This window comes from Syngnathus scovelli, chromosome 12 (genome assembly GCF_024217435.2).
Source record: "Syngnathus scovelli strain Florida chromosome 12, RoL_Ssco_1.2, whole genome shotgun sequence".
Lineage (NCBI taxonomy): Eukaryota > Metazoa > Chordata > Actinopteri > Syngnathiformes > Syngnathidae > Syngnathus > Syngnathus scovelli.
The window spans coordinates 11,134,406-11,151,044 of NC_090858.1; the positions used below are offsets into that span (position 1 = coordinate 11,134,406).

At 46.1% G+C, this 16,639-nt stretch overlaps 1 protein-coding gene across 48 annotated transcripts in view; it reads right to left on the reverse strand.

The window, feature by feature from the left end:
• The window catches only part of LOC125978903 (ankyrin-3), a 69,066-nt gene that overhangs the window by 8,475 nt on the left and 43,952 nt on the right, over positions 1 to 16,639 (reverse strand). For 19 of the 48 annotated variants that reach the window (XM_049736771.2, XM_049736770.2, XM_049736772.2 and 16 more), the window contains 15 exons: positions 13,823 to 13,925; positions 13,294 to 13,344; positions 12,791 to 12,900; positions 12,595 to 12,627; positions 11,253 to 11,477; positions 10,974 to 11,128; positions 10,615 to 10,826; positions 10,317 to 10,524; positions 10,155 to 10,251; positions 9,850 to 10,078; positions 9,634 to 9,759; positions 9,312 to 9,434; positions 8,866 to 8,892; positions 8,318 to 8,399; positions 29 to 7,219 (listed from right to left, as the gene is read on the reverse strand). In XM_049736771.2, the coding sequence (XP_049592728.1) occupies positions 29 to 7,219; positions 8,318 to 8,399; positions 8,866 to 8,892; positions 9,312 to 9,434; positions 9,634 to 9,759; positions 9,850 to 10,078; positions 10,155 to 10,251; positions 10,317 to 10,524; positions 10,615 to 10,826; positions 10,974 to 11,128; positions 11,253 to 11,477; positions 12,595 to 12,627; positions 12,791 to 12,900; positions 13,294 to 13,344; positions 13,823 to 13,925 (8,972 nt within the window). Of the gene's footprint in view, positions 1 to 28; positions 7,220 to 8,317; positions 8,400 to 8,865; positions 8,893 to 9,311; positions 9,435 to 9,633; positions 9,760 to 9,849; positions 10,079 to 10,154; positions 10,252 to 10,316; positions 10,525 to 10,614; positions 10,827 to 10,973; positions 11,129 to 11,252; positions 11,478 to 12,594; positions 12,628 to 12,790; positions 12,901 to 13,293; positions 13,345 to 13,822; positions 13,926 to 16,058; positions 16,071 to 16,639 lie in introns of all 48 variants that reach the window. The other 29 variants (XM_049736809.2, XM_049736804.2, XM_049736792.2 and 26 more) reach the window with 13 other exon arrangements.

Sequence of the window (16,639 nt, forward strand, 5' to 3'; positions counted from 1 at the left end):
TATTTGATAGTGTGAAAGTTTTACAAACTAGGCTTGATCTCTGCGATGGGAGGTGTTCGAGACCCTGCGAGTCCCTGACTGCCCTCCTTCCCACCAGTCCGCCTACTCCTCCTGCTCCTCTGACTGCCAGAGGCCCTGTCCGTCGCCGCCACCTTTGCCCCTACGGACGGGGCCCCGGCCTCAGCCCTGGAACCTCTACCGGACCTGGACGAGTGGGAGGGCTGGGAAGGTTGAGAAGGCTGCGAGGTGTCTGACAGGGAGGTGCTCCGGGAGGTGCTGTCTTCCTCCGACTGCTCTGTCTGCTTCTTTTTCTCCTCGTCTGACAGGCGGTCCACCAACTTTATTGTCTCTCCGCTAATGTCTTTAAAGTATTCAATGGTGCGTTTACAAACCTCGCTAGGGTTCTCCCGTTTCTCCTGCCTAGACGTTCCCTCACCTGATGGCCTGCTGAGCTGATTCCTATCCTTCAATGGTAACCTCGAGGGCAACTTTATGGCTGCTCTTTCACTAGCCAATGGCCTTGTTGGCCGCGAGGTAACCCTAACTGAATGTGATGAGCTAGCTGCGGTTGTGGAGCTGCCCTTTTTAATGTCCTTGACTGGTATTCTAGACCTTGGTTCTACTTTGGCAATGGCTGGCTCTCCTCTTTTCTTGGTCTCAATTTTTACTGTTTGTTTGGGCTTCTGCTTGCCTATGGCTGTTCCCTGGGTGTGAGTCGACCGCCCTGACGCTTTTACTGGAAGCCTGGACCTGGGCACTTTCACTTCACTGTCTTTAACTGGTACACTTTGCTGCTGCTGCTGCTGCTGCTGCACTTGACTGCTCTGACCTATTTCTACTTTCTCATCTAATTCCCTACAACACAGTGTTTCTATCCTGCTGGCCTTCTGAAGTGTGGGCTCAGAGGAGGACTGCAGATTGAACACCACACTGCCACACTGAATGTAGTTGGCCTGAATACTGGAGGACTCAAGGTTATTATTGTTGTTGCAGTTCTCAGAGGGGTAATCTCTTCTCTCTGATGTGGCCTCTGTGTCTTTACTAGATTGGCCTTCTGTACTCTGAGCCTCTATACTGATATATTCTGGCACCATCTGGCTCTCTGATATCTCAGCTTTAAAATCAGTCAGATCCCCTGAGTCTTTTTTCACAGTTATAGAGGCAGCTATGCCCATCTTAATCGGGGTGCGTAATTTGGGATCAACCTTGGAGGCTGTGATTGTGCATGAGGAGGCGGTCTCAGCTATGGCTTCACAGGTGGGTACTTCAGTACCAGCATAGCCAGTGTCACTGCCAGGGTGCAAAGGGTTGCATGTCGCTGTTGCTGCTGTTGCTGCTGCTGCTGGTGGTGTGTTGCTGCCTGTGGTTGTGTCTACAATTTTCACCTTCCCCTCTACTGTGGCCCTCTCCCCTGTATTTGATTGAGAGGAAATTACACCAAGGATCTTGCCCCCTCTCCCCCTTTCCCCTGTTAGAGGGTCAGAGGAATGCTCACCAATCTGAAAAAACTGAAGCCTTTCTTCAACAAAGTCCCGCTTGCTCATGTCAATAGCACCACTGCGGGTCATCTCAAACATCTTCCCTTCGTGGAAAGGGAAGGGGTTAGGCTCACTAGTTGGTGTACTCTCATCGGTCGGTGTTCGAGCAGGGGTTGTGTCGGGTGTTGTAGCCTGTGATTTGTCCTCCACACATAAACCAAAGGGCTTGGGATCTTCGTCTTTGGTCTTGGAGTCATAAACTCCATCATGATCGCTCCCTTTAGTGGACCAGGGGTCAAAGTCGAGGCCTTTTGTGGCTACTGTTTTAAAAGTTGAGTTGAGCTCCTCTTCAAGTTGGTAGCCAAAGTACTGATCTGCGAAGGTCTGCCTTTCTGGATGTCTGCCTTCAAGGGTGTAATCTATTTCTTGCCCACTGCTTTTTGCCGAAGACGGATTGGTTTTCCCATCCTCACACTTCTCTTCCTCAATCACTTCCAGCTTAGACTGACCAAAGGAGCGATCAGCTGCTTTTCCATCATTGGATAGAGCGGATGTTTTGGGTTCTTCACTCAGTCCGTCGTCTTCATCCTGAAAATCATAACCATCTAATGAGTCAATCTCAGTGGCATCTGTGTCATGGGAAAATTCAGCAGTGGTTGCAATGGAGCAGTCAGTGATGGATTGGTCATTCCCATTATGTTCTAAGTCGGCTTCTTCCCCCTTTACGACACCATTGACCCCAGCCTCCTTATTTCCATTCTTCTCCGATTTGCGGTGTTTTGAGCGTTTATCTCCCTCCTCTTTCATTTTGAAGGTGTACTTTTTGACAGGGATGGGATGGAATACAGATTCGTCGTCACTGGAATCACTGTTATCAGCTCCGGGAGGAATGGGAGATGGAGGCTGGACCCTGATGACTGGCTCAGCTAAGAAGTGTTTGTCATGCTCCTCCTGGAGGTTTACTTCCATCATTTCCGTCTCCGTCTCGGAGGATGCGCAAGACTTTCTTTTCTCAGGCTCTGACTGCTCACTGTCCAAAGGAGGTGGTGGTGGAAACTCTATATATGGAACTCTCTTCTCCCCTTTTAACTTCTGTTTCTCTGCTTCCTGTTTTTTGCTGTGATTCTCTGGAGCTGCTTGCTTAGATTTTTCCCTTACTGGCTCCCTGTAGATGAAGGTCTTGCCATCTTCCTCTTCCGACTCCTCTGGGATTGGACATGGCATGCCAGCCGTGGAGCCAATCACAGAGTCAGGCATTCTTGAGTTCAGGCTAACGTCCTCTGAGCTTGGCGCCTCGGGAGTAACGGGACTCTTTCCAGAGCTGTCTATTAACGTCACTTGTTCTAGAGTGTCATCTTCTGGACTACCTTGAGGAGACTCCTTTTGTTTGACAGTGTAAAATGTTCCCCTGGTCTCATGTACTGTCCTACTCTCATGGCTTACAATTTTTTTGTAAGTTCCGAGCTGCCCAGTAGCCGTTTCTTTCTCGTACTGCTTGCCTACTTGAATGCTGACATACACAGGTAGGGGTTTGATATCTTTGAAACCTTCTGCGACAATTGCAGGAGTTCCATGATCCAAATACTCTATTTGGTCACTGTCAACACCGTTACAAGTGATATTTGACTGGCTACAGTCTGAGTCCGTGGATTTCCCTGACGATCCGCAAGTAGATTTGTTAGACTCAAAGCTACCATGTATCGAGTTTCGAACTAGAACGGGCGTGCGAGAGCCTTCTTTCTCATGTGTTTCAACAGAGGGATCTAATTTTAAAGATTGGGATCTGCGATTTTCTGAAAAATTAGAGGACTTTCTTACAGGAATTTGAGATTCCGAGTTTTTTTTTAGACCGTCATTGCTATTTGGACTCTCTCGTACAACAAATTCGGTGTAAATAATTTTCTTGGTGGTTTCTTGTCTTTGTGAATCACTATTGTTGTCATCTTTCTGAGAATCACGAACTAATGTTGGTGATAATTTGGGGGATTGGGGTTTATAGTTACCATAGCCTTGGTTCTCCCATGTTTTGAATAACTTCTTATCGTCCTGATTTTTCCCACAGGACTGATGCACGGGTGAACACTTGGACTCACTTTCTTGAACTTTTCTCTGGCTTAATGGACTCTCTGGTGTTTTTGGAATGTTAGAACCACCAAATACCTGGTAGACAGGGAGCTTACTCTCGTGGAGCTTCCTTATGGGTTGATTAGAATTTTGGCGACCCTGAGAACCCCTATCTTGTCTTTGCGCCTCTTGTTCAAACTTAAGCCTCACCGCGCTTACTTTGGAAGAAGACACATGCAAAGGTTGTGAGCCTGCAATTTCCCCGTCTCCCTGGTTTATAGAGTCTGAATCATTGTACTGCAGCAGTACTCTCCTCTCCGGACTACTGGGTAAACTGGCACATTTCCTATCATTGGAGCCAAACTTATCTCTTAGTCTTTCTCTGCTCCATTCTTCTCCACTAGCACCATTTCTATAAACTGATCGTTCTGGACTGCTTTGTGTGGAACTAGGTCCGGATCGTGATTCCCTAAAGTCTGGTCTGCGAGATTTTCTCTCTGGAGAGGAGAGTTCATCATTGAGCTGCTCTGTCTTATCTCTGAAGAACTGTGATACCTCACAGAGTTTTTCCTCTGCCTCTTTTACGGTTCTATCAACTCTCTCCTCATACATAAGTTGCTCTCTTTCCTTTCTCTCTGTGTCGTCTGCTGGGACACGCATCCAAATGGATTGCTTTGGGCTACCATGCTGAGAAGAGTGCTGCAAAAGTGTCATTGTGTCATAGGTATCATCAGCATTTGTCATTCTCCCTGACGTATCAAACACATTTCGTGCCGAGCGAAAAATATATTCTGTTCTTGGGCCTACGGGCCTACCCTCATTTCGGCTTCTGTCTGGTGAGTGGAAGTGAGACTTTTCCTCTGTGTCAGGAAGGGATTGGTCAAACTTTTCTGATAATAACATTTTCTCAGCAAAATTATAAGATTCTCCTCTTAACTCTGAGGATTCATCCTCATTGTACTCCACGGATTGTTGGCTAAGCAGTTTCAAGGTCTTATACGACTCGTCTGCCATTAACTGGGCTGAACTAGGGCGACTATCATCGTGTGTCATGGTGTTGCTAAATTTGGAGGAGTCAAAATAGACAGGATGTTCGACAGTTTCCCTGTCCTCTGGTCTGTTTTCTGTGTAGTAATACATTTCATTGTCAGAATGGTTTTTAGTCTCTCTGATGATGACCTCTGTTGGTTCTGTTTTATTTCCCTTTTCAATGTGTACTTCAATTATTCTTTCAACCTTTGGTTTGATGTCTTCAGAGACTCGCTGCGAGATTTCCTCAGATTTGTGCTCAAAGAGTCCCGCAAGCTCCCTAGAAGGATCTTTTCCTGATTGAAAGGCCTTCATTATGTCATGAACAGACATAGTTTCCTCACACCTCTCTGATACGGCTTCACTGCCAGGTTTGTGGTACACCATCCTGGTGGTGGTCGTGATGTGAGTTTCCTCCTTCAACCGAATGCCTTTGCCCATCGGGTCCTCATCAGGGGCACCTTTAACTGAATAGCCCTTACTAAGCTCAGGGGTGGATGGAGGTTGATTGACATGTCCTTTCGACTCAGAATCAATATATCTGATGGGATTTCCCTCTACCATTGCCAGTTGTTTGTTATCCTCAGGGTGCTCATAGCTCCTGATAACATGAACAACTTCAGTCCTAGTCTCTGTGATTACCGGGGGAACGGGGATGTCCTGGAAAGGGGCCTTTGGGCCCATGCCTTCAGCACTCTGAGGGGCAGAAGGGGTCCTTTCACTTCTGGTCTCAAAGCCACTGTCTGAGAGGGGGCTCTTATCCTGTTCATGATATAAATCATCCGTGGGTTCCAGCACTGTGTCCGTTCCAAAAAGAGCATCAGCCACTTTAGCTGGCTCTCTGTCCGAAGGGGGTGATCGCATGTTTGTTGGAGGCATTTTGAGCTTTTGTTCTTGAACCGCAATAGCGGGTTTTAGGACACGTTTTTGCTTTTCCCTGCCATCCGCTTCTCTCTTTCCTTCATCTGTTGTATGTTTTGTGTCGTGCTTTTTGGAGAAAGAACTGCTACCAACGTCATTGGCTAAATAGTCCACAACCTTCGAAAGGTTGAAGTCTCTATCTTGAATTGTTTTTGCTTTTGCTTGAGGAACCACTGTCTCATATCTTGGGGGATAGCTCCAGTTGCTTGGCGGCTGTTCAACAGGTACTTTTGAGAAGTGTATGTCATCTAAGGTACCCCTTGCCATTGGCTCGTTGGCCGCGTCTTTAGTCAGGATTTCACTCACTTTTACCAGATCTTGTTTGACTTTCTCCACAATCCGGTATGGCTCTTCATCATCTACTTTCACCGCAGAACCAGACTGAAATCCTTTACTTGTATTAGAGTTCGGATCAGTCTGCAAAATGGCTGACATTCGTATTAAGTCCTCTTTCATATCCGCAACATCTTTCAGAATTTCTTGGCTGGATGACAACGGAGATGTCACGTTTGACTTTAAACCGGATGAGAGAAGTGGAGATTTGGTAGGGGAAAGATTTCTGGCAAACGACGACTGCAAATGAGGATTCATCTCTGCGGGCACAGTCTTGCGTGGGGACAGAATAGCAGCATTTGACCTGGACACCTCAGGTAGCTTTTTAAACGGGGGCTCTGGTAGAACATTGATAACAGAATACACAGGGACCGTCACTGTGCTGGATGTTCCAGCCGTGGTGGCTTTAGGAGGGGACCTTAGTGAGTTGTAAAGGGAACTGGATGCGGAGGATCTGATGGACTGATATGAGGACGATGCAGAGGAGGACAATGACTTTAAGGTGCCATACCCAGCTGAGCAAGAATTGAATGTTTTTTCAACCTCATCAAATGCTGCGTTGACGCTTGTCGTGGCAGCATTAGTGGTCGCTTGTATTCTTTCCTGGAGACTGCTGGCGAGGAGAGAGGTTGGGGAGGGGGAGTGGTACTGCGCTGGTGACGCTGTTCCATTGATCAGGGCTGCAGCACTTGGTGTGCTGTTGGATTTGAGTGGTGACGACAATGAGGAGAAGAGGTTCCTCGCGGGGCCTGACACGTCTGAGGGAAAGGAACGTACAGAGCAGAGGCCGGGGACTGTTTTGATCGGTGAGGACGATGATACGGTTGTACCAGTGGAACCCCCCACGACGGTCTTGTATGACAGAGGGGAACTGAACATACTAAGGCATGATTTGGGAGATGTTGGAGGTGTCATGGCTATTGATGTCCTCTCAAGAAGAGGACTTCCTCCTGTAGAGGAAGTCCTGGCTGACGATGCTGCAAAACCTTTCATAGAGGAACTGTCTGAAGCACTTTTTGCAGGTGACGCCAGGGGACTGTGGGCAACCTGGCCTGGGTACTGAGCATGTTGGACTACAGTTTTTATGGGAGAGGAGATGGTTCTGTACGATCGGATGGGAGAGGCCATGTCACTAACTGACTTAACAGAAGAGGCAGGGGATCCGGGAATGTTTGTCTTAATGGGAGAGGCCGAGTTGATGGACCAGACAGACTTTAGTGGAGAGGCAGAAGGTGTGTTGGACGAGGAGCTGGAGAGGGAGCCAAACCCAGACTTGGCTTGCCCAGGGACGGCGACAGGAACAGGCGGCCACGCCTGATAAGATCTCGTTGAAAAGACCGGTTTGTGAGGGTAGCCAGAAGGCTGTGTTCTTTGCGGACTTCGATCGGATGTTTCTTCAATAATTCAAAAAAAAAAAAGAAAAAAAAAGGAGGCAACAGAAAGCAGAAGGTAAAATAATTGAAAAGGAAAACATAAAAAAAGGAGAAATTCAGTCAGAAACAGCATCACTTACGAGTAGCAAGACAAAAATGTACTTGTAGATTACAGAAGGTCCCTTTTACACACTCAGGATGACGTGAGAAGTGAACAACTCAAAATAAAAATACATGACAAAATGTGTGTGTGGGGGGGAGGGACAAAAATGCATGACGTGGTCGAACAAAACAACTGAAAAGTACATTTCCATTGCCTTTTGATGTGCTTAATGAGCTTGTTTGACTTGTTGAGACGAGCGTGCCTTTTACTCTCCATTTTTTCTTCACATGCAATACCTTACATTCGATTCATTTTCAATGCCAGAGAATGACCCCACAAGTAAAAAAAAAAAAAAAGCATTACAATATCCAAGTGTTTGGCCACAACTTAGGTTTAAGAATGAGGATGCACTTTACAACAATGAAACTGTAAATGGGTAGTTAAATGAGCACCAAGTTGCAGTTTTCTGCTATTTTGTAACAGCCACTGAATGACTTTGAAAATCTTGAAATTAAATCCAAAATGTTGAAGATGGAGCAGGCAAGAATAATGAGAACAATGCACCTAAATGATATCAACATTAAGCTGTAAAGTGCAACCTGTAAAGTATTCTCAGCCATACAGTCACAAAGCCAATAAGAAGACAACAATGGCCACCGAATGAATAAAAACAAAATAAATTCAACATGTTCATAGAATGCAAATAAAACAACACATTTGGTCCAAATAAATCAACGAATGACATGTATAATGTTGACCTGCCGATATTTTCAAAAGTGGCACAAAATGCAGTAGCCAAGCTTGACACACATTAAAACCATGCAGGACGGATGACCATGTTTGTTGAGCTGGGAGAAGAAATGATTCATGAGCAAAACTCCCTCTGGATACATGTAAGCAACAGCAGGACTACAATAAAGGGACCTTCACACAGTTCAAGTGATTGTGTTAATTATGTGGAAAATCTATTGATTTGGTTTTGTCATGCATGTTATTAAAATAAAAAGGCAACTCACTGGCCGCAGGGTCGGTCAAATAGCTGTAGCGCTTACGCAAAGCTAAGGAGGCAAAGGTATGGCGTCGTTCTGGCCTTTCATTCTGAAACAAAAACAAAAGATGTTTCATCATAAAAAAGATGCTCATGGGGTTATGTTTACTTAAATAAGGTTAAGTCATTAATTTAGTTGGAAAATGACCTGTTTTGGGCGAGTCACCATTGTTGCAACCACTTTGTCTTTTTATTCTTTAACGTCGAGGGCTCATGACAGTATTTATCAAATCCATAAATTGCAAGAGTTACTATTATTTGTCAGTGTTGGTGAAAAGATTCCACTTTATAAATATTAAAGTACTGGACAAAAAAATGCGATCATCTAATAGTTGTTGAGCGTGTCTATGCAAAGGGGGACAAGTGGTGAGAACCTCTGAGATGAAGGCACTAAATCAAAAATAATTTGACTAAATTAAGTACAATGCCAAGCATTTTTACTCCGTACAAGCCAACAGAGAGACACAAAAAAAAAACAGAAGCAGCTGTTTGTGTGATGATGAAGAGACTATTTACCTCATCGTCGGGATCGGACTCCATTTCCTGTGGGATTCCCAAGATGCATTGCGGCAGGAGCAGGGGGAGAGAGATGACAAAATGGAGAGCGGCGATATTGTCATGAGATGAAGGTGATGACAAATGGAGCAGCAAAACAAGGAAAACAGAAAACATCAGGGGGAAAACCTGCTTGCATCATCATCATGATGAGAAGAGTAAAACATAGCAGGCAAAAAAACAACAAAGAGCTGGCTGGGCAGTAGCAGAGCAGAGCGCAATAGCGACAGAGATATACTTTGTGGGGTCTTGTGACTGGCTTCATATGCGTGATAAAAAAAACACGCAAATAGGCAGTCAGCTGCGAAACCCAATGAGCGAGAGATTGAGTACCGTGTGGGTGAGGTGACATGAGGCAAAAAGGGGGACGGCGTGTGCTTAGGGACACTTGATGACTTGATGCCTACCTTTTTGTGAGTCGGCAGTGTGATGTTCAGATTGCAAATGGCAGTCTGCGGAAGACCTTTGGAGTTTTTGGGTTCTTTCAGGAACGACAGGCGGCCACAGGGCTCCTGACCCATATCTCGGGTCTGTAGAAGAAACACAAAATGTAATTCACTACTTGGTTGCAGAGGAGTTTTAATTTTGTAATTGAATTTGTAACATTTAGCTCTGATTGACAATTTTACCAGATTTTTTTGTCCACAGTAGAAAAAAAAGGAAGAATTTGTTTTGATGAAAATTGCATGAATAATAATTTTTTTAAAAACGACAACAAAAAACTCGTACCTTCACGTTGAATGGAAGTCTGTTCTCCTTGAAAGAGTAAAAATTAAATACAAGCTGCTGTCCACTTTTGGTCAGCGGAGACAAGTTGCCATAGCAGTCCACATGAATGGGCTTCCCCTCTAGAACCTGAACCAGGACGATGACATGTTGACACCTCTTAATAATCAAATCAGATTTGGGGCCACTCAAGTCGGGTCAAATTTGGGGAAGTCCCACCTCAATGTCTTTACTGCGGGCCACCTCCTCAAAGTTCTCCTGCTGCTCGAGAGTCTTGTCCACTTTGTCGTCCGTCATGCAGAAGCAGCGGAGGCGCGCCTCCACCGGGTCATTCATTTTGGCGAACACCACAAATTTGGCCAGGTACGGCACGCAGATCAGCTCCCGGTATAACTGAGACGCCAGACCCACCGTCTCAGGAATCTGGTGACAGTCTGCGAGCCAGAACCTGGGAGGAGAGAGAATTTGTTACACAATATGAAGGATAGTGGATCTGATGGTCTCACAAATTGATTGTGTCGTACCTGGCCGACACATTTGTGGTAAAGGAGACGCAATCGGTCACGAAGGAAAGCGGCGTGGTCCCTGTGATGTCCTCCCACTGGGCGGGGGATGTCCCTCCTGTGCAAGGCAAAGAACATGAGTGCTCGCTCTCTTTAGGTCTAATAATGTCAAGATGGCCGTGCCTGTAATGCTGCAGAGCAAACGGAGGCAAGGCGTCGCGTCGCCGCGGTGGCCGGTGGGGTGGCCTTCCGCCTGGCGGGGCGGGACAGGGATGGTCATGGTGATTGGCTTGTGGAACTTCCTCCTCCTGGGCTCCACGGTGACAATTGGGCTGAAGGTGGCTCGGTTCCCTAGGACCGCTCTCACCATGTCATCGGGAAGAGGCTGAGCCTAAAACGGGGGCGGGGAATGGGTCATACCTTGACTTCTGAGTTGGGCTCAACTACTCAAGTCGTAGGTCTGTGATGATGTCATACGAACCTGCAAGCCGACACGGATCTTCTTGGTGAGCGCCCCCTGCGGGAAGGAGGCCTGAACCATGGGCACAGTGCTACTGGACAGGACGCCGCCGTCAGGACCCATGTGGTTGGATTCCTGCTTGATTCTCGACACCACGGCAAAATACTGAGGGAAGTCTCGGCTCACAATGCGGCAGATGCGCTTCTTCTCCAATTCAGCAGGGCTATCCAATTCTGCAACATGACCATCGGGAGCTGAGATGAGGGAACAGCTTGAGCAGCGACATATGACTACGTACTTATGTGGCACAAGAAGGAACACTCAGTCACGCTGTACCTTCTGGTTTTAATGTGGACGCTCTCAAAGTAGCGTCCTTTTACCTTCGTCCATGCCGGTCAGCAGCTCCGTAAGTTCCTCTGGCGTGGACTCAAACTGGTGCTCCCGCCACGTGTCGCCGTTGTCACTCCTCAACACAATCAGTTCTCGTTCCTTCCCCCGCATGGAGCCGAAATGAGGGATCTCCACAATCACGGGACTGAAAGAGAGCACACGGTCCAAATTTTAGGCTGTTTGTCCTCAAGGTTAGCGATGTCACATTTTTAAAAGCCAGCTTTTGAGCACGTATTTTCTCCAGTCGTAACAATAACAATGAAGCCTACCCAAGGAACTGGGCCCCGGCCGGGCCGACCTCCACGAGTCTGCTGACCAGGCCTTCCCCTTCCACCATGGGCGGCGGGTAGGCCAGCTTATGCCTCTTGGCCAGGCGACAGGTGATGCGAGTGGGCGCCGTGCACTTCCTGGGCGGGATGATGATGCGCATGCCGTTATGGCGGCTGCCCCTCATGGACCCGCCGCGCGCATCCACCATGAAGCTGACCAGGAACCTGCGGGACAACCGAGAAGTGCTGTAAGAGGCTGAGGAAGAAGACGCCCGGGCAAAGACGGACACAAGCCATGGACAAAAAAGTGAGGACCATCCCCCATGCTGTGATCACTGGACACCCAAACACGGAACAGAAACCAGAGAAGAAGATAATGGAAAAGCGCCAGACGCGACAAAAGAAAGGTGCTTTGAGTTCCGAGAGCTGGCTCACGCCTCAAATTGAGAGAAAACTAAGAGCAATGGCGTTTCATTCAGTTTGGAGGGAAGAGGTGAGATTGACGCCAGTGTTTCGGATCCTCGAAAGCAGCCATCAGTGATCAAATATTCACACACCTGCACAGATGTTTCACCAACCAAAGGTGATACGCTACTCGCCAAAAACAGGAGATTTGGCTTTCTGGTGACATTTCGGGATGACCCAAATATGCACTGCCATTTACACGTGAACTTAATTGGACTTTTTAAAAACTTTTGAATGCACATGTACAGCCACAGTTTGACTCGTCAGAAAATAGCACACTGTGCAAAAGTATTGAAACAAACAAAAGGACGTTCATTGAAATTTCAGTTAAGATCATGTGTAAAAGTTTGAGTGCAGTTGAAGATTCAATCAGGAATTTCCCCTGAAAGCCCAGCATGCCAAATGTTTTGTGAGTTGTCTGTCCTGTCGGCAAGATGTCGGATACGTGGAGAAATGAGTCAAGTACAGTAATCCCCCGCTTTATCTCAGTGTGCTTACAATTTATTTTAGGTGTTTACGTGACTTTAAAAAGTGTGCAAAGCGGGTATTTTGAAACTGCAGAAAATTCTTTCCTAGTGTTCACAGATTTACAAATGCTTCTGGAATAGGGGATCACTGTATAAATTCTTCCTGTGAGGTTTTTTTTTGTGTAAATGCAGCATAAGGTTATTCGTGTAGTCTGTAAGAGAAAATCAAGTACACAAAGATGACACGCGTGTACTAAGAAATGCAAATGAAACACCACAGCACATGGAGGAGTGGGAGGAAAAAGGGGAATGTCGGGAAAGGCAGCGGTGAATGAATGAGTGACATCAATGAAGGGGCGGGGGAAGAGGGGGGGAGTCACGAGTTACAGAGCAGCCAGCTCAGTCTTCACCTGGAGTCATACTGAGGGAGCGGGGAGGAGAAGCTGTAAAATAAACACATGGAGACAATGCAGGGGGAGGCAGAAGCCCCGAAACCTCGTTTTAGTATCAAGGCTGACAACCGCTGTCGGGATCTATGGTGACAAAACACAAACACGCCACCGGGACGGAAAGCAGAACACACTAACTGGGAGTCGACGCTCTTACCCAGAGTGGATGGGGCTGGACGCCATGTTGTGGCCGTGGTCCACCGTGTCCGGGGTCCAGCTGTAGCGCCGCAGGCACTCAGAGTTGTATTCGTGGGTCACGGCCAGGTGCTGCAAACACAGAGGGAGGGGCGGGTGAGCTAAGCAGACGATGAAGACGGGGGCGAAGGTGTGAAGAACGTGAAGAAGAATATTGTTGAAAATTGATTTCAGTGGTTCAGTTCAAAGAGGCAAGTGAGGCCAATTGCTACATTCAAAATACTTTTGTCTCTCCCTTCTACTTTTTTGATATGTCAAGTTTCATTGGCTCTTTGAAAAACTTTGTGCAGTGAATCTTTATGAGTTTCACTATTGGAATTCCAAAACTGCAAAAAAAACAATATTCCAATTCATTCAGATGCATCAGCACATGATAATGTGTGTGACAGAAACAAGCATGGGTGAGCGAAGAATGAACATGGGAGACCTGCAAATAATGGCATGAACGTATTATTATTTTGATACCTTATTTAGTGGGTCGACCAGGTAGGAAATGTCTTTACAGACACTCTGAAGCTTCAGGAAGAATGAAGAGTCAGTCACTTTATCACAAATTATGTTTGCTTTACAATTAAAATGACACTGGGTTTACAATCAAACCACACGAAATAACACTTTGTGTATTAGATGTGATTGGACTAGCGTTGAATAAATTATTTTCAAGCTTATATTGTAAAGGTGGTCAATCATGTTGAGTTTATATTTTGGGCTCTTGGGTGATGTCATCACTTAACTAGCAAGCTACATCGCTGCCGCTGTTTATAATCTGAGAGGTTTACAGTTTCTGGTTTAGCTCCTGACCACCAAAAGAACAGTGGCATGGGGAGGGAGCCCTGCAGTGTGCCCTGGGATTTTCCAAAAAATAACAGACGGAAGATGAGATGATGCACTATTCTTGTGTTAGCAGAAAGTCCAAATTCTAAGTGCTACATACATCCTCTGCAGCTGAACAATAGGCAAAACTAAGCGGAATATATAGAATTGTTTGCTTTACCGTATCCTTGGTGGGGGCCAAGATCTCCTCGATCATCATGCTGTCACGGGCAAAGGAGCTCCGGTTGAGGGTGTTGGACCTATCCGAACTGAAGGAGCGGAGGCTAAATGTTACCACCCGAGCCAGCGCCGTGGGGCAACAATAAGCGACCGGCATCAGGGAAACACAACACAGGACAAAAAGCAAGGAATTACGTTATTGCATGCAACCTCCAGGGAACATGTTTTTTGTTTTCATCAAAATGGACGGAGAGTGTCCAGAATGGTAAATTAGAAGGAGGCGAAAAGAGAGATGAGATTCTGGAGAGGCAGGTTATTCAGGGATGGAAATACCACAACTACTACAACTGCCACTACTACTACTACTACAACTACTACTACTACTACAAGGGCTGCATGATATTGGAAAAACCTGTGATAGATATTGCCATATTGATGTTATTGCGAACTAAGGAAAGGACATTTTTATTATCTAATGAAATATTTTTCTTTCATGCTGCAAAATGACTATTACAATTCTGCAGACACAACATTTAGTGTTCACTTTGGCTGTTTTGAGTCACACACTGTTTTTCTGCCGTATGGTGTACCACAGGGTTCAACTTTGGGGTCCCTGCTGTTTTATTTCCTGCCCCTGGATTCCATTTTAAGGAAGAATAGCATTTCCTTTCACTGCTATGCAGACAACAGTCAAATGTATGTCCCATTAAGCAAAAAGGACACTTTCTCCTTAAGGCTACTTTGTCCTGTATGGAGGAAATCAAATCCTGGATGGCACCAAACTTCAAACTTTTACAGAAAGAACAGAGGTTACAGTGTTTGGTCCCAGTGGTCCTTGTAAACCTCATCCTGCTGGGCCTCAGTTTGAAATGTGGGTATCGAATTGGACAATAAAGTGACAGTGAATAAATACCACGGCTTTGTTTTAAAACATAAGACCATAGAGAGTTTTATGTGTCTGAAAAGACAAACAACTAAGCCGGTCATTTGTGACAGGGGTCCGGGGAGGAGGAAAATGCAGAGCTCAGCATGTCGAGCGGGGGCGCAGTTGGGCACAGAGAAGAGCTTTTCTTCACGGTCGCGTTACCCAGCAACTCTGAGCTGCCTAAATGGACACAGTGGCAATTCCCAGTTGGAAGTCTCCCGAGCCAACATCCGTTCAAAGGGTCGTCCTTCCTTTCAAGTTGTTCAATCGGTATCCAGAGTGTCACATCACCTGCCTCTCTCCCGCTTCCGTCCGTTTCTTTCTACAGAACGAGGCTGCGTTCATTCAGCTGCCAGTCCCACCACTTTTCCGTCCTCTCAGCCACTTCAAGCATCTCTCCTTCCAACCTTTTTGCATTCATCTTGCCACTAACCAATCTGTCTCCTTTCCTCCCTTGAAGCTTCACTGAACAATTTCCCGCCAAGTTGACAAATTACGAGCCATTCTTTATGACGCTACTTATGAACGACAATGGGCATAGGATGAGTTATGTTAACATCGGTGCGGAATATTGAACCAAAAATCCGGAGTCCTGGTGACTGCCGCGGCTTATTCACTGATTTATGACCTGTGCGACTTGCGACTTTGTTTACAGCTTGGCTGCCTTTCAACAAGGTCCCCTCTGTTTCTCTTTCAGACACTATTTCACTAGTCGCCACACTCTATTACGGTATGTCTAGCAAAACACTGCCGGTGTCAAAGTCACGTAAGAAAAGGCAAAGAAAGGCCATCGATTTCGACACCATGATAATAGTAATCCGGCTCTACAGGGGCGAGAGGAAAGTTAATGGGATTGGAAAAGCTTTAGCTAGCCTGCTACACTGCCGCTAAGCTGCTAACAGATGGTAGCTACAAGTCAAACTGCATCGAAAAGCGACTGACTGCCCCGACCAGAGCCGCAAAAAAAAAAAAAAAAAAACTGAAACAATTCTTGCCCTTAACTTATGTCCCTGGAAGTTGCCGCTTGAAAGAAAGCCACGTCGACATTATAGGATGAGTGTGCAAAACTCAAAAAGGTTCGGGTAAAACAGTTAATGCAGCTTTTTTTTCCAGCACGGATGATGAATCAGGTAAACAAGTGAGGGGGAATAAGATCATCACAACATTGCAAAATAGGGACAAAACTACCACAAACAAACACTGGGGGACATGGGAGGGAAGCTCTCGGTTGGCGTTAAGGGGATTTGTGTGAGAGGGTGATACGGGACGCCATTCACAACTAAAGACTCCTACGACAAGATTCTCGTCTTACCTTATTCTAGGGCTAGAGCAAAAGTTGAGGTGCAGGGGAAAGAAAAGATAGGAGAATGTCAAGCAAAGTCAGAGAAACCTAAATGTGTGTTGGCAGTGTGGAAGGCACAGAAAGGAAAAAAGTTCTTCATACTTTAGTCAATCAATTCAACAACAGAGCATGTAAGACGGATTTATCATGAAGTTTACATTTTAACAAAATGAAATTGAGGTAGGCCTGCACAATCTGACAAAATCACATTGGTATGAAAAATAGTGGTAACCTTAGAGCCACAGTGATAATTAGGGGTATTTTTTTTTGCACATGTGATCATCAACACCAATTTTAGTCGGCACGAAATGATTTTACAACTAATGAGGCTGTTGCCAAACACAATCATGATGCAGTGCAGTTGCACATCACAGCATATGCATTGCATCTCATTACTGTGCAAGTGTACCAAATCCTGTGGCTCAGAACTATTTCCGGTTGCGCCCCCAAAGCCTTGTTTACACGTAACAAAAGTGTTTTCCAAACTCAGATCTGTAATCCACTTCTTGCCCCGATTTGTTTTGATCACTCTAACCATCCACACTATGTCA